Source organism: Brachycentrus maculatus, unplaced genomic scaffold (assembly GCF_059751285.1).
Source record: "Brachycentrus maculatus isolate JH-2025_06_01 unplaced genomic scaffold, ASM5975128v1 h1tg000221l, whole genome shotgun sequence".
Taxonomy (NCBI): Eukaryota; Metazoa; Arthropoda; class Insecta; order Trichoptera; family Brachycentridae; genus Brachycentrus; species Brachycentrus maculatus.
In genome coordinates, this window is record NW_028280972.1 from 2,011,628 (window position 1) to 2,034,175 (window position 22,548).

General features: G+C 35.8%; 2 protein-coding genes across 6 annotated transcripts in view; one reads left to right on the forward strand and one right to left on the reverse strand.

Annotated features, from left to right (window-relative positions):
* Burs (Cuticle-tanning hormone bursicon) lies at positions 1 to 8,843 on the reverse strand. Its single transcript, XM_088264247.1, has 4 exons — positions 8,813 to 8,843; positions 8,524 to 8,633; positions 7,296 to 7,421; positions 1 to 253 (listed from the first exon to the last, which is right to left on the reverse strand). Exons 1-4 carry the CDS (start codon positions 8,835 to 8,837, stop codon positions 119 to 121), a joined length of 396 nt encoding a protein of 131 aa, XP_088120373.1. The 5' UTR covers positions 8,838 to 8,843; the 3' UTR covers positions 1 to 118.
* The window catches only part of LOC148306915 (uncharacterized), a 27,207-nt gene continuing 10,575 nt past the window's right edge, over positions 5,917 to 22,548 (forward strand). For 4 of the 5 annotated variants that reach the window (XM_088264238.1, XM_088264240.1, XM_088264241.1 and 1 more), the window contains exons 1-15: positions 5,917 to 5,975; positions 10,251 to 10,290; positions 10,457 to 12,133; positions 12,214 to 12,296; positions 12,604 to 12,652; positions 14,029 to 14,129; positions 14,772 to 14,870; positions 15,394 to 15,492; positions 16,067 to 16,165; positions 17,461 to 17,559; positions 19,905 to 20,003; positions 20,789 to 20,887; positions 21,456 to 21,554; positions 21,875 to 21,923; positions 22,008 to 22,102. In XM_088264238.1, the coding sequence (XP_088120364.1) occupies positions 10,512 to 12,133; positions 12,214 to 12,296; positions 12,604 to 12,652; positions 14,029 to 14,129; positions 14,772 to 14,870; positions 15,394 to 15,492; positions 16,067 to 16,165; positions 17,461 to 17,559; positions 19,905 to 20,003; positions 20,789 to 20,887; positions 21,456 to 21,554; positions 21,875 to 21,923; positions 22,008 to 22,102 (2,692 nt within the window). In that variant the 5' untranslated portion in view covers positions 5,917 to 5,975; positions 10,251 to 10,290; positions 10,457 to 10,511. Of the gene's footprint in view, positions 5,976 to 6,799; positions 7,003 to 10,250; positions 10,291 to 10,456; positions 12,134 to 12,213; positions 12,297 to 12,603; positions 12,653 to 14,028; positions 14,130 to 14,771; positions 14,871 to 15,393; positions 15,493 to 16,066; positions 16,166 to 17,460; positions 17,560 to 19,904; positions 20,004 to 20,788; positions 20,888 to 21,455; positions 21,555 to 21,874; positions 21,924 to 22,007; positions 22,103 to 22,548 lie in introns of those variants that run through there. The other variant, XM_088264239.1, reaches the window with a different exon arrangement.

Below are 22,548 nucleotides of genomic sequence, written 5' to 3' on the forward strand. Positions count from 1 at the left end.
CAGTTTTTTATTTTATTTTTATTTCACTACATCTTGACATGTTAATTTATTTTATAGATAATAATTTGTTATTGTAACATTAGTCGCTTTTATTTATAATTTAGGTCGAGGTTTTTTTTCAAGATGATTTTCTAAAGTGGTTAGAGAGAGGCCCTTCGTCCATATATCCTGCTATTTCTTGTGGGATAACGGCATTCTCTTCAACTCCTGTACACGGTCGGCACATGCATTCCAGTGGGGCCTTTGTCGAAACCTGGAACGTTAAATACACCTTTTTTCAAAGTTATCCATCACTGACCACAATAATGCACTATTAACCCTTTCAGGTGTGGTGGTGTCAATATTGAAAGGGTAAACCAGGTTGAGTACTTGGGCAACATCATCACTGAGAATCTAGACTCCGGTATATAAATTAAATGCAGAATAGAAGCAACTTGTGTAGCTTTTAATAAAATGAAAAATCTTCTTTGTGATGATAATATAAATCTGAAGATCAGACAAAGAATGATTTAATGTTATGTGTGGTTAGTTATACTTTATGGTGTTGAGGCATGGACCCTCAATGTTAATATCATTAACCTCTCGGAGGCTTTTGAAATGTGGATCCACTGAAAGATCTTGAGAATATCCTGGACTGACATGATTAGTAACGTTGAAGTACTGCATAGAGAATATGCACAGAGAAAATTGTTCACAACAATCAATCTCCGTAAAACTTCATATTTTAGTCACATAACGAGAGGTGAAAAGTATGCCCACTGGTCATAAAAGGGAAGATTAAGGGTGGAAGAGGGGTTGGAAGAAGGCAGCTTTCCTGGCTTCGGAACATTCAAGAGTGAACCGGGTTGAGAGGTGTGGAGGAGCTATTTCATGCTGCCCAGGATAGACAAGGTTTCTCCCGAGTGATCGCCAACATCGGGGGGACCCGATAGGACACATGAAGAAAAAGGCGTAATGCTGTATATGTGAGCAAACACCAACCTTACCCTGATGAGTACTGGGGTATACCATAAAGCACTACGGCTGTCCAAATTTAAAACACAGTAAGGGACATTTTTTGTAGTACGTTTTTTTGCATTTTTGGACTAAGTAGAATCTACTTAGTCCAAAAATGCAAAAAAAACCTACAAAAAAATAATGATAAATACTGTGTTTTGAGTTTGGACAGCTGAGTAGTCTAGTAGGGCTATAATGACAAACATAATTTTTGGGTGTGTGGTTTGCAAATGTACATTATCGAGAAACGGAAGTACACAAGGGAGTCCTGGTTCCAATTCGAATATATGTAAGTGAATCATGGAGTTGGCAAAAGAAGGATGAAAGTTGACTGAATGCAGTCGAAATGCGATCCCTAAGACGAATGTGCGGCAAAACGATGTATGATAGAAGTTTAAATGGAGGAATAAGGAATGAATGCAAAGCTGAGATGAGCATTATCGATAAAATTTTAAAAAGGTGGCTGAGATGGTTTGGATTTGTGGAACGAATGAGTGGGGAAAGAATGATAAAATAAATTTATGAGGCGAATATAGTTGGAAAAAGCTTGAAAAAAAGCTATCAAATACTTGAAAGCGGTCAGGTTAGGAGTCGAAATAATCCGCGGGTATGTATGAGGAGATACATAAATGTAGAAGAGACAAAGAATGTTTACAAAGACAGAGTAGTGTGGCGTTCTATTCTCTCTGCCTACAGAGAAACGGCGTGATGGTTAGTTAGTTGGAAAAACGATTATACGAAAAAATGTGATGCCTGGAAGATATTTGTATACATAGATCTCAACATTTCCCGGTAAAACCATCTTGGAATGAAATTGAACATGTTTATTGCGTATTTTTTAAAAACTACGTTCATATACTTACAATACGATAAGACATGTACTTTGATAACAAGTGCAAGAATAGGGTCAAAGCAAAATATTATTTGTTGAAATTATGATCGTGGCTTATAATTATATATAGCTCGTGAACTAATAAATAAAATACCGTTGGTCTCGAAAAGTACGTATGTGACGCTTATCGGTGAACGCGATGGAAAGGTTATCACTGTTACAGACTATCAAGGTTATCGGAAGGTGATAATAACAAACAACAAAGACCAAAGACTAATTTGTATAACAGCCGCCGACTCCGCTCAAAATCCAAGGCTAGATATGATGTCAATTGCGCGGCTAGATGCGACTTATCCCGGCTGCGAGGGACTTCGTTCCGAAATCCACCCGCCAAAAGAATATTTTTATCATGAATTTTTCAGGTCAAATGGTATTTAAATTGGAAATTGTTGTATTAGATATTAACATAATTATAATATCAATATTACGAATCAGGTATTTCATGACTAACATTTATTTATTTTATAGTGAACAAAAAATATAAAGGTCTCGACTAAAACGCGACATTTATGAAAATAGTCCAGGCGATTAGTAATGGTTTCTTTACTCAGCCCATTTCAGTTACATTCGCATTTTTTTATTTTAATTTTTTTTAAATGAATCATGCAATTCTATAAAGTATGACGTCAGAGATGTTTGCAAATTAGTAAATAATTAATTTCAGAATCACAATGTGCACAGTTTTCCACTTTATTTTAGTTTATCGTAGTTTAAATTTAAAATGTGCGAAGTGAATGGTGCACTGAAATCAGTTATAGCAAATAAAAACCCATCAGCGAAAGCTAAACTGGCAGTACACGACGGAGTCCTGGTTGCAACCCGTATGTATGGAACGCAGTCGAAATGCGATCCCTCAGACAAATGTGCGCTAAAACGAAGTGTTGTTCGGACATGTGGAACGTTTGAGTGTAGAAAGAACAGTTAAACAAATTTATGAGGCAAATGTAGTTGGAAAAGAAGCAGAGGAAGACTGAGGAAAACTTGGCACACTCAGGTATGTCAAATACTTGAAAGCGGTCGGGTCAGAAGTTGAAATAATCGGCGGGTATGTATGAGGAATGCACAAATGTGGAAGAGGCGAAGAATGTTTGCAAAGACAGGGTGGTACAGCGTTCTACTCTCTCTGCGATAGTTAGTTAGTATTAATTAATGTATAGAAGATTCCATTAAACCAAACGCTGCCTAATACAAGCGCGAAGCCCTAAAAATAAATTCGCACACATAAAAATACTATCAATAGTATGTTTATACGTATATATAATACATATATGTGGATACAGTAACTCCTCTACTTACGTGATTTTGACTTACGTTTATTCGTACTTTTTTCGATTTTTTTCTCATTTTTTCTCAAGTATACATGAACTTTTGTTTTGATGGGATAGTGAGAGAGAAAGAAAGAAACGATACTGGCACTCCTTCCCTCCGCTTTTATTGTCCACAAGATGTGATTAAGAATTAAATCATATTTTCAATTCTTCCTTGTTAATAACGTATGAGTTGCGCTTGGGATTTTTTCAATGTTTTAATGTTTTTAAGCACTAACCCACAAATCCTAAAAAAGACTTGTCTTGTAATAAATCAGTACAAATTCAATCTACGATAATTATCAAAAATAAAGAAATGTAAATAATGAATAAGAAGTTTGTACTTATATGTAACTCTGCATTTACACATAAATAATTTTGTACGTATCTGATTAAATAAAAACATCTAAAAATATTAATGTTTTATTAAATACATTCATGAAGATCTATTCTGTTTTTACATATCACTCACTCTTTTCAATAACATCAAATATAAAAAATCGTCAATTTTCAGTTGTGCATGTTTTCGGAATGCCCAGAAAATGTACTTTATCCCAGCAATGTTGTTTTTGCATTTTGAAGAAAAGGTATTGTTTAATTTAAAAAAAATTATACACTGAATATTTTTCAAATGGAGAAAAAAACATTCAGGTTTTATCTAAAAAGATCTGTTGCACAGTAAAAAGTTCAATAAGTGGCTTGATATTTATTTTTAATACATTGTACTATATTTTTAAACATTAAAAACGATATCCTGAAAAATCATTTTTTTCACATATAACGTTGTTGAAAGGAGTGAGCCATACGTACTTATAAACTTGAAACTATCGCATATTATTACATCCCATACATAAAAAAATCACAAATATTTTTGTTTGACTTAGGGTGGTGACTGACCGGAGCATTTCGTCATAATGTAACGTCGTAACATCGCTCGCGGCGAGCATTTGAAACTATGGATGGAGCGCTCGGCTCGCTGCACTGACTATACAAATGCTCGCATCGTAACGTGTTACGTTACGACGAAATGGCTCCGGTCAGTCACCACCCTTACACGAAAACCTTTGGAACGAATAAATCAGGTAAGTAGGTGACATACTGTATATAAACATAAATACATAGATATAATATCACATGCGGTGTATATAACACCGCATGTGATCGATCACTATTAACTCAATCATTTATTGTATATGTAAAGGTTTCAGACTTCAAGAAGTGGAATACAAAATACAGATGAGGTAAGTGAAGGATCTCTTTTTGAGATTTTTTTTTAACAAAAACAAAACTGAAAACATTTTCAAACTCGCATATTTCATTATAATAAAAGGGGAGAAGGAGAACCCACCTCAGTTAACACTTTTCTCAATTTTGAAATCAAATCAAAGTTTTATCTGCCCTTTTTAAGAAAAAAATTGTAGTCATTTAAAAAAGTATAATACGGATAAAATTTTATCGCTATAATCGATGCTGCAATGGATATATATAGGCACCTATGATTTTTTTATTACGTATGATAATTGTCTACTTCTATACATATTGTCTATTGTCATTTTTCAAATAGGTTATCTCATGTTTGTCTCAATTTTTTGATGTTATTTCGTCACTTTCGTACGTTTCTGAATTTTTGACGTTTTATGAGTCGAATTTCTTTAAGGTGGTATAAAAAATATCACACCACGCATGTTATCAATAAACTGACACCTTAATTCCATCGAGATGACTTTTTCTTTACTTCTAGACCTTTATTCCAAAAACTTAAGCATTTGAAACAGGTTGTCGATCAGTATTATCAGTGGTTAGCCCGCCACAATTATAACCCATAGACTACAGCTAACTTCATGTGTGCCCTTTTTTCACACCGGTGTTTTTTTTCATTTGTGCCCATTTTTTTCTTTTTCGGAATAAATTTCTAGCATATTTTTGACATCGTCACTTTCACTTACTTCAGTATGAAAATTGACCTCCAATTCATTTTATCGCCCTTTCCATCACTTTTATTTTAATTACAGATTTTTTCTCTACTTACCTATTTTTATGTTAGTAAATTAATGCCAACTCTGTATTTTAGAGTTAAGTGCGTTTGGCTGTCATGCTTAAGGTCTTTGCAATTTCTAAGATGGTAAAAAGTGGTATTTATTATATTTATTTTACATTCCCCTGAACCGGTACATGAAAAAAGAGTCCTAACACTTTGCCTTCTTGTTTTTAACGACCAAAATCACACTCCATCGATACAATGCAGTGCTTTATGCAGAATTGCATCTGGATAAAGATTTGATAGAGAAAAAAATAATGCAATACTAAAGCGTCAATCAAACATATACGTTTGCGTATGCATTTTGGAAATTTGTAGAAACGTTTTAGGTTTGTAAACATATTTCATTACATTTTCATTGTTAGGTTTCGAAATCTCCTCTCTAGTGCAATTAAGTAAATAAAACAGGTAACAAGCTTGTTATGTGCTTTGTAAAGTAATATATAAATGACCACTTAAATAATATCGATTTCAGATGTTTAGTATGAAACACAAATCGATTAAATAAATAGTTAAACAGCGAAATTCTGGGTACCTACCTAGGAAATAAACGAGTTATGCGTTGTTCATTTGGCGTAACTGGAAGTTATTACGGAAAGCGACTTATGGCTTATCTCGGGATGGCTGCGCAGTAAACAGGTACTTGTTGGTTCGCGACGTGCGCACTTCGCCGCTTCGCCCACAGTTATTCTTTGACTGCGCTTATCATTGAGTTTACCGTTGGTGCGTCTACTGCACGTCGGTATGTATTTGGTTTACAATTATATACTTTTATATTGAAGTCTCACCAATTTTGACTGTTAAATGTAACGTAGTTTAAACGAATTTAAATATTACATGAACTGCGCCTTGAATCGTTGTTTCCAAGGTCTCAGGGCCATCTTATGGCGCCGATTTGTTTATCGATTTGATGCGCACTTTTTGCATCCATCTTGTTTCTTTAGCTATCAAATTTACCAGTACAAATTGTAAGTAGAATTCGGTTTTCTTTCCTGTTAATTGTATATTAAACTTTTTGACAACTGGGCTCGCCTTGGAACAGGGGTAATTCCATAAGTACCCGACGTAACAAAGGAAATACGATAAATTTGATTTTCTTCTTTCTTTATTTCTCAACTTTTTCTTAGTTTACTTTAAGTTCGATATACTTTTCTCATCGATGTTTAATAGCTGGATGATGGGGATACCCCTTTGATGATAATTATCAAAAGTTATCCCACGAGCATCAAACTAACGCCATAAAATTGCCAGCATATGGAACTCTCTTCGTCTTTGGAGCCGTTTTTTTCCATTGGAATCCATTATTTTTTACTGCTTCATATCCATATGTGTGCATGTACATGTATTTATGTGCACATGTATGTGTGTATATGTATGTATGAATATGCATATGTGTGTATGTGTGAATTTACTAACACTGATGAAACTGCTGCAAATAATAATTTTATAGCCTTCTTTGGCCTGGTGATAAGAAGCTTGGAATAATTTTATACAGTATACCATATGTATGTATGTATGTGTATTGAAATTGGAGTGACGCTGTTTTAACTACTGCAAATAATAATCCTGTTGCTTTGTTTGACCTATGGGCGATAAGAAGTCTCCATCTTGGCACGGGTTTTCTCGGTAAACAATATATTATGGCAATGATTTATCAAGTAATACTGCGTACGTGCCGTTATGATAGAGAAGTGGTTGAGCTGACTGTACGATAACAACGATAATTTAAAGTTATTTATAAACCGGCAATTTCATAAAATACTGCAAAGGTGAGGTATATATTTGAATATTATTAATACGTTGATCGCCAATAGGATTTTTGTAAAATATCCAAAAACTGTTGTCGTGTATTTCCAACTCAACGGCATTATTGTATAAAATGTTTCAATAAAATTCATCGATTTAAATTTTTGACTTGTTCATTTTCTACATTTAACTTTTTTTAGATTTGTTTTTTTTTTAATTTTTTATTTAACTAATAGGGCTAATCACGCATGTGTTTTATTGTAACCTACCTATCACATTCATGAGTATATCTTGTTAATAATATAAATACGCTAACCTTTCTGAATTTCCTTTCACCGGGTTTTGCTTTTGGACAGAAGAGGGATACGCTCGCTTCCCTTTCACCGGACTCCTGGCAACACATGCAGGATCTTTCCATTTGCCAAATCTTACTCCCAGAAACCTGATAAATATGTAAATGCATAAGCAGGGTTGGTACATTTTAAACATAATCCATCCGAGTAATGTCAGTACAATAAAATATTACGCAAAATTTGTTAACATTTTGAATATTTAAAGCATTAACTTTGTGGATCATTGTAATAAATTATTTGGAGAAATAAAATGACTTTGTTTTTTTGATCCACTCACTTTTTTTTATTAAAAACCAACTGGTTTCGGCAACAACCTATTGCCCTCTTCAGGGTTTGTTTTATAACTAAGTTATAAGTTATAAAACAAACCCTGAAGAGGGCAACAGGTTGTTGCCGAAACTAGTTGGTTTTTAATAAAAAAGTGAGTGGATCAAAAAACAAAGTCATTTTATTTCTCCAAATAAAATTTGTTAAGATTAATTAATGGTGTGAACATGAACAGTATGATTGTCAGCTCTATATGGTATGCCAATATTGCCGTGCTTCTTGCTAGTAACAAGATATTATTTGCACTAGGAGAGTAATCGGTTGATGAATGTCAAATGTCAAAAGTTATCGTTTTTGAAAAAGATGAGAGATATGTTAATGAATATGAGATTGTGGTAAATCAGCGAAAGCAAGACTAACAATGCATGTTAGTGTGCTGGTACCAACTGTAACATATGGAAGTGCCAACTGTAACGTATAACATTAGTAAAAGAAGAAGAAAGGAGACCGATTGCAATCGAAATGCCTTGTCCCAGGCGTGTGTGTGGCAAAACGTTGGATTATAGATGTCTGAATGGTGAAAAATGGGAAGAATGCAAGGCGGCTATCAATAAGGTAAAAAAAGGAGCAAATAAGTGACGAACGTACTGTAAAACAGTTTTACAGCGCAAGTGTGGTTGGCATGACATGGCATGATCAAGTGAATCAAAACGCTTTCCCAAATACTTGAAAGTAGACAGGTCAGAATTTAGAACTATCATTGTGCATTTATAAAGAGATGTATGGATCCGTAAGAATCTTAGCAAGTCTGCAAGGACAGGTGTTTGGCAATCTATTCTATTTCCCTACCCCCTACATAAAGTAGTGCTATAGTCAGTTAGTTCAATTTCTCAGATTAATCCGGGGGGAAAAAGTGTAACTTACTTGTAGATAGCTTGCGCATTTCCCAATGCAGCCAAATGACGGAATCGGTTTGGGAACGCATCCTGGATATTGTAAAACATGTATCACTGGGGTAACTTGGCATTCATCACCTGTGAGAGTGCATTCAAATCTGTATTAGTGTGTAGAGTACATATTGTAAAGAGTACATATAGAGTAAATATCAGATGCAACGGCAAAAATATATATTCTGCATCACGCGCTAGCTCAGTTATCTTATCTTTATTTGTCTACCGACTGTTGTTTATTAATAAGTACACAGTTCACATACCCGTTGCAACTGTCTCGTTCGCCATTGCCGGTGGTATTTGTTGAATCGCAAATATTGTCACTAATAATATACTTAAATAATGGCTTACATACTTTCCTTGCACCATTATTTATATTGTGCAGCGGCCCTTATAAGCGACTGCTTCCCGTAAGATCTTTTTATTGACTGACTTTATAAACCATTCATCTTTCCTTATATAATAAAAATTCCCCCGATTAAGGGTGACCAGAAAATGTTTATCCAATTTAATAATAGAATTATGCAATTGTCTAGTAAAATAGTTATTATTATTTTAAACAAAATATTGCTTTGATTAAACTTTCATTTTGATGGCTTTAGTTTTTTTAAAATTGGTATTAACATTTATATTACCTACCCTAGTTGATATTAAGAACCGACCTAAACATATGCTGTGACCAACCGTACCAATCGTATATTCTCTTCGCCAGCCCAATTAAAAGAAATAGTTGTATATAAAAGTTAAATAAAAAAAGTTGTTACTGGGGACCGCTCATAATTTTTGTCCTTCGGAGAGATGAAATCGTGTTGTGTTAAGCATATTTTTGTTGTATATATATATTTTTTTTGGAATTACTGATCGCTTAGACTTACAGCTTTACACCGTATTCCGATAAATATGTAGGCTTGGGATCAGGTTGTTAGTTTATTTGCCAGGTAGCCTAAACAAACAAATGAAAAAATTAGTGAATATTAGTATTTTAAATTTGCATTATTTCAATGATTGGTTTAATTGAGAAAAATAAATTATAAATTCAACACAAGCTTTTGGACTAGGCACAGATTTAGAATAAAGTTCTTATCTCTTCAAATCCGTTTTTTTTAGATGTCTTGTTATCCCGATTATTATATATTTAACATAAAATATAGCTTATTTTTAGTAGTGTTTACAAAAAAATGAATTTTTGGTTAGTTATATACGGAAGAAAGAACTCGCACATTAAGTGACTTGGTCTGTTGGGTTCACAGTAGGGGAGGAAATTGTAGTTTTCCTGGGGTAGATCCATTAGTAGCATGGGCTACTAATGGATCTACCCCAGGAAACTACAGAGGAGGCCACTGCAGGCCGGGGGTCCAAGCCAAACACAGTAAAAGCATTAACGTACATATTATTTGAATTCTTTTTACACATCATTTAGTACTCAATCCATAAATCACAGTCGATGAAATAAGTTGTTATTTTAACCACTTAAGTATATTTACATCATTTTCTGTAATGAGAGCTTACTTGTATTCCCATGTAACTTGTGCGTGTACCACTTTTTTGGAAAGTCTTAGTTGATATTTCATTCAATACGTGGGTAGCGTAGACCAACTGGCTTTATTGTAAGTTTAAGTCTTGATATTGAACAGTTTTATTGCATGTATTTTGTAGATTTGAAATACAAACAACGTATCTAATGATAACTATCTTTTTCAGATTGGCAGTCAAAAAATGATATCCCCGGTGTAGGAAGGAGGTAGGTTTGCTAGTAGAGATGCTAGTTTTTTTATATTTTTTTATTATTATGTTGAAATTTATTGTTAACTACAATTTTAAATTTCTACAATTACACCATTTGTATATGTATGTATATATAGGTACCATTATCTTTTATTATTTTTTATATCCTAATTTTCTTTCAGGTGATAGATTTAATGAAGAATTTTCCAGAGGTTATGGTATCTTTACCATACTAGGATGACGGAACCGATGGATAGTACAAATGATCCGAGCAAGATCCGTGCAGAAAAAAAAGATTCTGCCAATTCCAACAGCAAACGTAAGTTGGAGAATATCGGTAAAACCTCTAAAAAAGGTACAAACCCGAAAAATAGTAAGACAACAGAGCAGAAGGATAGCGCGGATGAATCCTCCAATTCTAGCTCAACGCTAGTCGGGGGAAATGAGTCAGTAGGGTCGGGGAACCCCGCTAATGCCAGTTCTGCGACAAAGTCCACTTCACCCGGCCAGGACCGGCCCGAGAAAGCAGGCGAGATGCTTGCAAAATCTACAGCAATTAGCTCAGCTGGTCCGTCGTCGGTGTCGCTCCCCGCACCGCCTACCACTGCGGCCACTAAGCTACCAGTCAAGTCGTCCACCGCACTGCACTCTACACCATCCTCGACGCCGCCAGTCGCGTCCTCTGCTGCGCCGCCCTCTATGGCACCTGTCGTCCCTCCCTCTACAGTGCCTGGCGTGCCGCCCAAAGTGTCAGAAGCGCCGCCCGACGCGGGGCCTGACAAGCCCAACGCGCCACCCCAAGCGCTGGCTGCCACAAGGCCCGCTGCGTCGCTCGCCACGCCGCCTGCTACGCAGGCCGGCACCTCGCCTGCCGCGTCGTCGACTACGACGCCCTCCACACCGCCCGTTGGGCCACCTACTATGATAATTAGTACGCTGACCACTTTGCCACCCATTGCGATGCATACCATGCAGGACTCTACACCGCGTACTATGGTACATACCATGTTGACCTCAACGCAGCCTGCTGTCATACAAACAACGCTGACCACAACACCGCCAGCTATGATACATACCACGCCAACCACTATTCCACCTACTATGATACATACCACGCTGACCACCACACCACCCGGTGTGGTTCATACAACACTGAACACTACGCCACCCGCTGCGGTGGCGGACACGCAATCCACTACAGCACCTGCTGCGATGCCCACTGCACCGCTCGATCCATCTTCTGCTGCTCCAACTGTGACACCCTCTGCTGCTGTGCCCGGTGCATCACCTGCTGCAACGGCCAGTGTACAGGTCTCTGCAGCACCAGCGGTACAGCCCGTTGCTCCGCCAGGTGTACAGTCTGCTGCGCCGCCTGGTGCAAAGCACACTGCACCGCCCACTTCACAGTACGCTGCGCTGCCCATGGCGCAGCACGCCGCACCGCCCACTGGATCCCCCGCTGCACCGCTCGCTGCGCAGTACGCTGTTCCTCCCGTTGCGCAGCATGCTGCCCAGCCCGTTGCTACTGCCGGACCATCAAGCTCCCTGCTTGTAACAGCATCTGCTGTCCCGGCCGACTTCGACCCACAAAAGCCGCCGCCTGATTTCAAGAAACTTAAAAAACCAATTATACTGTGTCATGAGTTCATTAATACCGGAAGAAAGCGATGCAGCTTCGGAGATAAATGCAAATATGTTCATGTCAAGAAGGAAACGGATGAAATTTTCTTTAAGAAATATGGTAGACTTCCTCCTTCTTACGATATGTCAGAGTTGACATCCACGCCGGCTGTCCGCCCGACCTCAACTGCAAAGGCGGTGAAACGACCCGCTTCTGATGAACCCTTAGGTCCATACAGGTAATACACTGCAATTTGAGTAAAGATTATATTTATTTATGGTTTATCAACTTTATGTTCATTTTCTCGTTTATTTGTAGTGTGGCTCCTCCACCAATCACCACAAATGATTCATCCAAACGCCTTGACCCATCGACGCTAGCCAACAACTCGGCCGTTGCCGGTATGTACAATATGTATTATCATTTGATATTTTTTGGTAGATGGTGCATAACTTTCCTACTCTTATATAATTATATATCATTTAATACAGCAGATTTTCACTTTCACGCTCATTTCATTTTAGACCCTAATCTTAGTAGTAGAAATAATAATCTGTTTGCACACAATATTTACAAACACTGACCTCTTCTTATTTATCTTATTGCCATTTACGCATGACAAAAGTTGTGCATTTCATTTCGTGCCAATGTAGGTACGATATGTATATTTACATAAATAAAATTTCAACATATTTTTATTTATTTAAGGACCTTCATCTGGTTTTGGTGTAGCTCCTCCGGATATAAACTGGAAAAGGTATGTAAAGATATTTGTTATTAATATATGATTAATCCTACTATAACTACACTACCTCGTAACATTCTTCACAGCCCTAGCGCACCCAAACAACTTTACGTATTATACTTTGGTCTATTCGTCCACTGTTCTCAGGAAGGAATATTTCCTTTCTTTGACATAACACTTCGTTCTTCATGATTCCTGCTCTGTACAAGCTGCAACACTATGGAGTTATTACAGAACTACGTGAATAATGCTTTTCTGATGACTTTCAAGAATTTACATTATGGGTGTGTCCAAATTCCAATTATAGGAGTGACATCTCAACATGGATGAAGAAGAATATGGAAGTATGGGTATTTACGGGGCTTACGACTGTATGCATGTGATTGTAATCCAGGATTCGTACCTCACATGTAAATGAAAGAGTTTCTCCTCAAAAACCATCTTTCATCTCTACCATAGATGTCTCTAGTGAAATTCTAATGATTCAAACTTCGAATTTGAACAATATATATAGAAATTTTTAAGAATTTGAGTAGGGAGCCCTAGCGGGTACAATAGCATTCTCACTAGCATTTTTCCTTATGTCATTACATACTATTAATCTCTGTAGGCACATGGCTAATGCAGCTGTTTATTTAAGTAAAAAGATGTATTTGTTAACATATCGCTCACTCCTTTCAAAAACGTCATTTAAAATTTAAGAATATAATGAAATTATTAAAAATAAATATCAAGCCACTTATTGAATCTTTTTAGGTAAAACGTGAAGTTTTTTTTTTCCATTTGAAAAATATTAAGTATATTTAAAAAAAAAAACAATACCTTTTCTTCAAAATACAAAAACAACACTTTCTGCTCTGTAGTGGGTAAATATTAAGTTAAAAATATGCCGCTTTTGCTGGGATATAGTACATTTTCTGGGCATTCTGAAAACATGCATAACTAAAAATTGACAATTTTTTATTTATGACGTTCTTGAAAGGAGTGAGCGATATGGTAAATCAACCTATGGATGGGCTGAAAGCTCCATCAATGTCTGAATGCCGTAGAATGGTAGGCTGTGTACAATGGTAGAGTGCTGACCCTGACATTTCATATATACTGGTACATATTAACCTGTCTGGGAGTATGGCCGTACATGTACGGCCGATACATAACATGATTCATATCAAAACATGTAAAACATGATTTATATAAAAATTATCGATGTTTCAAAATTATCATGTAAACTGATGTAAATATTTAAAAAATATATACATAACTTATAGTCTCGACTGTGATATAAAATCATAAAACGTAAAAAATAGCAAAAAAAAACCCCAGATAGAGTTTTGTCCGTAGAAACTCACTCTCGGACAGGTTAAGCAATATCTTTTATTTTTTTGTAGCGTGGTTCCTCCACCCACCACCACTACTCATGATTTATTGAAACGGCGTAAGACTGCAGATTTTGACCCTACGTCACCGGCCAGCATTGCTGCTATTCACGGTATTTATAATATTATAATCATTTTTATATGTTTACTGTATTTATAATGTCCGCCTCCGTAGTGTAATGGTCAGCACGCTCGGCTACCGTTCTGGAGGTCCCGGGTTCGATTCCCAAGGGGGGTAAAATAAATATTAGTGATTTTTTCACTGTCATCTTTATTCAATATTACCCTGGACTGGTACCTGAAGCGGAGGGCTGATCACCTTTCCTTCATGTGTAAACGATCAAGATAACACTGCGTTTATATGACGCAGTGCCCTATGCACCATTGGGTGCGGATAAGGGTTTTATTATTATTATATTATTATGTATTTATAATATTGGGTCATATAAAAAGTCTCCGCGGTTTTTTAGTACATTTTTTAACAAAATATTTGGATATTATTTTCAAACGCAGATAAAAATACAATGTTGACATTGTTAATCATGAAAACTATTTACACACCAAGTTCGAGATCTTCATTAAAATAACTAACCTAACAAATGTATGATCATATGAGATTTAATTTATTTGTGACGAAAAAGATTTTTTTATTGAGTCACATGACCCTTCTGACAAATTTAGGCCTCTTCCAAAGAAGTGGCATGGCACGGCTTTGATGTTGGTACACCTGTATATCTGTACTTTCCCTGTTACAGGATGCACTGCCCTGCACAGGGCTGCACAGGATGGGCACCTGCCTATTGTAAAGACCCTTTTAGAGAAAGGAGCTGTTGTCGATCAGCAAACTAATGATGGTAAGTGTATTGATACTTATAATCAATATTTATTTAATACCCCTATTTTAAATATCAATTGATAACACTAAAGATGTATAAAAATAAGAAATAATATTAATAAAAAGAATGCATATAAAACCTATAAACCTACAGCAGGATTTAGCAATTATGAAAAAAAAACAAAGATTACAAAATATTAAGGAAGTCAAGATGTAACATAAAATAGTCAAAACAACATTTATGTTCAATTTGCATTAGCAAATATATGATAAATTAAAAGTCCTTTTGTGTGGCACACACAGCGTATGTCCAACACACCGCTAGACTGTAATAGGTGTGGCTGCGTCTTCTCCGCTCCGTCGCTCTCTGAATGTTGCACCGTGTATAAAGTGTTCCCTCAAACCAGCCAATATGAACCCTAACTTCCATATTCCCATCCCGGTAACTTGTTGGTGTCCGCTGAGATATTATTAGTACCTACTTTGCTTAAGTTGCTTGTGTACCGTTTGAACCTCTTTTATAAACAGTACATCTGTTACAGGATGGACCGCGCTGCACAGAGCAGCACAAGCGGGGCACAACCACATTGTGAAGATATTATTGGAGAATGGAGCTGCAGTAGACTACATAACTGGTGACGGTAAGTGTAACTAGTGTAAATAATTCGACACCAGATGGCATCACCCAAACATGAAACATTTCTGTTACTTTAAATACAATGGTGCATGTCACATGGTTTATAAAGTGAACCATTAAACCAGCCAATAAAACTGACTCCCTATCTTGATAACTTGTTCATATCTCAAGATATCAATAGTGCAGGTCCCATAATGTGGACTAGCATTTGGACCTCCTCTAAAGATATTGGTACCATAAACTAAGCTAGGACACGCCGAACCCTCTTCTAATGGAACGGAAGGTCTGCTGATGATAGTCAACAGTCCAGCTTCTGAGGAGTTTTACGTGGTTTTCTCCCGGCAATGAGAAGATGGCAAATGATGAGATGTTCCTGATTGGCCCTCACTAGATTATCCCTTCTGTTCTTAACACAGATTAAAATAAAAAAATTTTTTTTCAAGTTTGAAGAAATAAAAATCCACTTTATAAATCTATAAATCTTATACATAAAAAGCAAGGTAAATGATAAATGCAATTCCCATCTAAGATATCTGAAAAAAAAACCTCCTGTAAAAGCAGTACATTATCTGTTACAGGGTTCTCTCCACTGCACAGAGCTGCACAAAAGGGGCACCACCCCATCGTTACGACACTGTTAGACAAAGGAGCTACTGTGGACCTGAAAGCTAGTGATGGTAAGTGTAATTAGTACAGTGGAACCTCTTATAACAAGCAAAAAAAACGTGAAAAAGTTGCTGCCTTAACGAGCGATGTTTCGCATAACGAGTAACAGGAAGGGAATGTCCTCTTTTCACCACATTCACGTTGTCAAATGTAACTGTGGAGTCAACAGTTAACGCGATTGTGTCATTAGCCAATATCATGGGACTCGAGATAGATAACAACGATATTAAAGAGCTTGTTGTAAAAGAGTATAGCTAAGAGCTGACCACTGAAAAGCTTGCATCGTGTTTCACAGCAAGAAATTATGGAGCCACAATCTTCTAGCACAATAAGAGAATTGCTGAAAGCATGGAAAACATTAAGAACCATCACCCTAATACGTGTTCACTTATTCAATGATAAAGTATGTCGGGTTGTGGTCCCGTGGTTAGTGTGGCGGACTCTTAAGTCAGAGTTTCTCGGTTCGAACCCACTCTACCACAATTTGATACCTACTTCTAATAATGAGCCGCTTAGGCTCACAGAAATAGCATGAAATTGAAATTTGTGAATAATAAAAACAAATTTTTCTCTTTTAAAAAAAAAATGCTGTGACACATTTGTGACCAAACTTTGAAGCGTCGGCAAAAACAACAAACTTAAAACAGTTTTCTAGTTAAAAGGGATTTATTATTTGTTATAAATTCATACTTTTACTAATGTTTTACACTCCTTAACAATTTATAAGTAATTTTATTTGAATAAATGTTTAAAAAATAATGTAAAAAAATTTAATTTTCTTTCGGCCTGGAAAGCATTATCGTATTTTACATTGATTTGTACGGGAAAAAATGTTTCGCTTAACGAATAAGATGCTGGAACGAATTAAACTCATAATGAGAGCTTCCACTGTATTAGTAATTTAATACACTGAAGGCAGAAGTGTGCATTAAGTTATAAAAACATGTTCTTGGATACTGGAGTTTAAAAGAGAGAAGTCACACTACCGTATTATTTAGAGACTGTTATTCTATCATTGCGCACAGCAAATTTGTTCCGCCCTCAACACGTATTTTGACATTATAAGTACTATTGGATTTAAAAACTATCCTGATGTAATTAATTACCATTTTGATAACTTGGTCATGTACCGTTTCAACCTACTGTATAAACTGTACATCCTCTTATTATTTTTTGACATCTCATCAAAGATGAAGAATGAGATGTCAAAAAATAATATGAAAATAACTCCTGTAATTGGAGATAATCCAGATTTTGTGAACAAGTATTTGGACACACTCAAAATGTTGTACATCCTCTGTTACAGGCTCCACTCCACTGCACAAATCAGCCATAGAGGGGCAACTCATTGTCGTCATGATATTGTTAAGTAAACAAGCGAAGGTAGATCAACTCTCCGGTGATGGTAAGTGTAACTGCGAGGGTTGTCTGAAAAATTTCCCACCTAACAATGATACAAGTCTTTTTTTCTTCAGATTTAATTTTATTTTTCTACAAAATCTCCTTTTACATATATACACTTCTCCCAGCCATGCTCCCATCTCTTCAACCCGTCCAAATAATATTTGGCGTCTTTTCCTGCAAAATAGTCATTTACGAAGGTGATAGCCTTCTCATTCGATAAAAATCTGTCCTCCGACCGCAACTTTTAGCCTAGGGAACAAAAAAAAAGTCGCTCGGGCCTAGATCTGGTGAGTAAGGAGTTCAAACCATAATTCGTGAATTTTTGCCATAGCAACCGCTGAGGTGTGAGAAGGCGCATTGTCTTGATGAAACATAATTTTCTTCTTCTGCAAAGTCTGACCCGTTGCGCCTAAATTGTGTCAACAGAGCGGTGCAAACATTCATTCTAACGTGTTTTTGGTCCGGAGTGAGCAAACGCGGCAGCCACCACGTGGACAGCATTCTCATCCCTAAATCTTGAGTATGCAACGAACACGTTTTTTCGACATCTTCATAGACTCTGCTATATTTTTAACCTTAATCTGACGGGTTTCCAACACCGTTTGATAAGGTTGAGCGATTTTATAGTCAGTGGTTGCATTTTTTGGCGGTCCAAAACGTCGTCATCGTCCACGTTTAAATTCTGCTGCCCAAAATTTTACAGTGGTAAATAATGGAAAATAGTCTCTGTACACAGCGTCTAACTCGTTTTTAATTTGCGTAGACGTGTTGCCTTTCAAAAACAAATATTTAATGACTGCTCGATACTAAATTTTTTAATTTTTGAATAAACACTCACGGGACTCACTCAAACGACTGTCACAAAAAATAACTGCGTTAAAAGTGGTTGAAATTTTGGTGAGTACCTTTCAAAACATGCCCAAACACATACATAAATTTTTATCGACAACGAGTGCCATCTTCATGTTGAGGTTGGAAAATTTTCAGACTACCCTTGTAGTATAAGTAGTAATAGAATGAGAATATTGATATTTTCCCTCAAAGTACAGGCGGACCTCAACTTTCACACATGATTGATTCCTGAAAATGTGTGCGAAAGTTAAATGTTCCAAACTAGAAGAATGTGAAAAAAAATAATGTACTTAAAAATTTGTATTTACAAAAATTACTAACCAAGTACATATTGAATAAAAATTATATTTTCTTTATAAACTTGTCAAGAGTTAGTTGTATTTTACTATTTTTTTTTCTTTTCTTCATAGAGAGTTCTGTAACATGAAGTACTATTATGGATCGCCCTACGCACTTAAGATATCGCTCACTCCTTTCAAGAACGTCATAAATAAAAAAACTTGATTTTTTAGGAGAAAGTTTTTAAAGTTTAAAAATAAAATACAATTTATTAAAATAAATATCAAGCCACTTATTGAACTTTTTACTGTGTAACAGATCTTTTTAGGTTAAACCTGAAGGTTTTTTCTCCATTTGAAAAATAACTAGTTTATTTAAAAAAAATAATTAAACAATACATTTTCTTCACTTTCTGCCCTGTAGCGGGTAAATATTAAGGTAAAAATATGCCTCTTTTGCTGGGATATAGTACAACATCTGGGCATTCCGAAAACATGCACAACTGAAAATTTACGATTTTTTATTTATGACATTCTTGAAAGGGGTGAGCGATATGTGTTTTCCATTCGGATCACATTCTTCCATATTTTTTAAAAATGTCTACAGATACGTAAAAGCTCCGTTCATATTTTTTATTGTTAGGTCTTGATGCTTTCTTCAGGTTCTTCTTCTTAACTTTCAATATGTATATTATTTTCATTCTCTGTCGGTTCATTAGAAATTAGTCATATTAATTAGTCAAGGGTTCATAAAGAGATTCAATCATCTCATTAACATCTTCACTGTTAGAATCCAGGTTTACTTTGTTAATTAGGTAAACTATTTCAAGTGTGATTGTTTCTGGAGTTTCATCAGAATTTAAGAAATCACCTATCATTTGTGGCCATAGTTGTTTCCATGAACCTTTCATTATTGGCTCTTTTATTTTAACACATGCGTCTCCAATATTGTTTATTGCATTTCATGTGTTAATTCAGTACGCACATGACACTTTTCACAGGACGGACCCGGTTCATACGCATTTCATAGTGTGAAAGGGAAACAACTGCACGGAAACAAAACATTTTTGCATTATTTCCAAAAAAAAAAATTTAATGTGCGAAATAGCAAATTGTGCAAAAGATGAGGTCCGCCTGTAATATGAACAGAAATATTGATTTATTTATTAATGCATTGAATTTGGATAGGTATGAACAGTATTCTTTTTTGTTACAGGCCTGACCGCATTGCAATACGCAGCGCGTGATGGCCACCTCACCGTTGTGAAGGCGCTAATAGAACACGGTGCCGTGGTGGACTATCAAACTAAAGACGGTGAGTATAAAATAAAAGAACTTTTCACCTTTATTGAAGCACATGACAACTCACAACAATGAATAAACAGAATATTTTTTTATGTAAATTTGTATTTCTTTCTCTCTCTCACCTACCTGATTTTTTTTTCTTATTTGGATTTATACTTAATACCGGAATAGTCATATTTTCACATAAAAAGGTTTTGTAAATATTTTTTTTTAAATGTCGACCGTGGTTAGACATCTCAAAAAAATATAGTGAAAATTTAATTTAAAAAAAAAGCATTTTATTCTGGCCTAAAATTCAGTTGGTAATATTTTTTTACTCATAGAATTTCGAGTTGCATTAATCGTTATGAAAATCAGCCGAGGGTCGAGGCCTGTTGTCCTTAGCAAGCACTTTTCTATTGGTTAGACTTTAACAGTCCCAATGAGAGATTGCATCTCCTTGGGAGTAGACCAGTGTTAACCGTTTCAATGTTTAGGACAAAGAGATACCGCTCTTCGGTTCTTACTGGAGAAGAGTAAATAAATTATTTAAAATGTTTTATACTGTAACTTTCTTTTCAAATTTAAAATGAATTGTATCAATGTGAAAAACAGAAAAAACAATGCATTTTGTGACTGATTGCCGGCGTTTGTGGAATGCCTGTGAATGTCTCGGTACCATGCAGCTCCCGGGCAAGCAGGGGTCGTCCAGCACTTTAGTGGCGAGGCGGGGTCTGCCTCTCACCCAGCTCATCAACTTTGCACCGTCACCACATACTTAGAAGATACTGTATACATAGTAATACTCTGTTGCAGGATGGACTGCTCTGCATAGAGCTGCTCAGGAAGGACATGTACCTGTTGTGAAGTATCTCATTGAAAGTGGAGCTTTAGTAGATCGAAAATCTAAAGACGGTAAGCTTAACACTAGTTAGTTAATACTGATATGTTATATAAAAGCTCTTTAACCCTTCTGTCCTTTCACATGTATAACTGGTATACATTGCTTTGTTTAAATGTATTATCTTTAATAATGTATTATAAATACTGGTATTCTTATAGAAACTCATTTTAAAATAAAAAAAATCATAATTTGATTACTCCTTGCGCCATAATAATTTATATAGGAGTAGAATAAGCTTGGGGTACGGATGAAATAGGTGCAGGAGGTCAGGATGAAGATACTATGGCTAAATTCTATATGGATAAGGTAATGCTGGAGGAATAGAAGGTACTAAAGGAGAGGAAAAAGAGTATGGCTGGGCATAAGTTCCCTGAACATATTTATATTAGTTTGGCCAAAGTAAGAAAATTAGTTGGAAAATGAGGAGATATTAAATCACAAACATTAAAATACATTTATTTACAAGGAAGAAAAGGTAAAATCTGATTGCTGAATAGGTAGTGAGGCCCTGTAACATAGACTTGTGTTGGTCGTTCGGCATTGAAACAACCTGTATAAATGACCCATGCCTTATTACAGGAGTCACTGCTCTGCAATATGCCGCTCGGAAGGGAAGGTTCTCCGTAGTGTCAACACTCATTGAGAATGGAGCTGCAGCAGAGCGTCAGTGTGGAGAAGGTAAGTGTTACAAGTATAAGTAGCAATATGGGAAACATCGCTTTATTATATGTGCTATAAATACAAATAATAAATGCTCCATAAATATGTGGGTTGTCGTTTAAGTTTTGCATACAGGGAAATAGAGGGTGTCACGAATCAAATGTCATCATTAAAAATAAACTGTTGATTGAGATTATTCATACATAATCTAGTAATTTAAAAGCTAACCTTTTTTAACATTTAGAGACCAAAGACAAGCTACAAATCTTACTGACTAATGTCATTTCAGATGATACTGCTTAAGAAAAAGTTTCATAATATATTTTATTTGGTTCTAGGAACGTCCTCTTCTGCCATTAACACTTTTGATGTAAAAAGTTGGAAAAGGTGTGTATTAACATTTGTTTTAGTCCAAGTTTATTATTTGTTCCCACAATACACAATTGAAATGTTTTTCTTGCTTATTTTTAGTATACCTCTATCAAACTTCGAACTTGATCATCCTTTCAAACGGCCAGGGAATGGGGATCTTGACCTTTCGAAACTGGTCGGTGGTAATGGGCGTGGTATGTATAATATTGTAATTACTCTCGTTATTTACATTTTTTACCCTATCAATATTTAAGATCTCTTTTGAACTTTTTTGGATTTGTGTTTTTATAAATTATATTTTTTGATATATTTGGTTTAGTGAAAATGTAATTTGAGTTTACTTAAAATGCCGCGACAAAGAATCCTTTAGTCTCCACCGGAAGATATTGAAAATAAATCATAATTGAAATATCGCATTCAGTTTTTAAAACATTTTTCGTTTCTTCACTTTCACATTCCTCACTTTACACCGCTTTTTGACATTCTTCCTCGAAAAACATACAAAAGGGGTTTTACTATTATCACACAGTAAATTCACAAACCTCTTTTGACAATATCTGTATGTGCACTAAGAGATAATAATAATTTAAGTAGGGTATTATTATTCACACACATGGTTGTGAGTTTTTAATAATTCTCA

What these genes read in the sequence shown, in the direction of transcription:
- Burs (XM_088264247.1), bottom strand. Translation starts at nt 8,837, where the DNA reads ATGGCGAACGAGACAGTTGCAACGG. An exon ending in GAACGAGACAGTTGCAACGG is followed by an intron (nt 8,634 to 8,812) that starts GTATGTGAACTG and finishes GCACTCTCACAG; the next exon opens with GTGATGAATGCCAAGTTACC. An exon ending in GTGAAAGGAAATTCAGAAAG is followed by an intron (nt 254 to 7,295) that starts GTTAGCGTATTT and finishes TTAACGTTCCAG; the next exon opens with GTTTCGACAAAGGCCCCACT.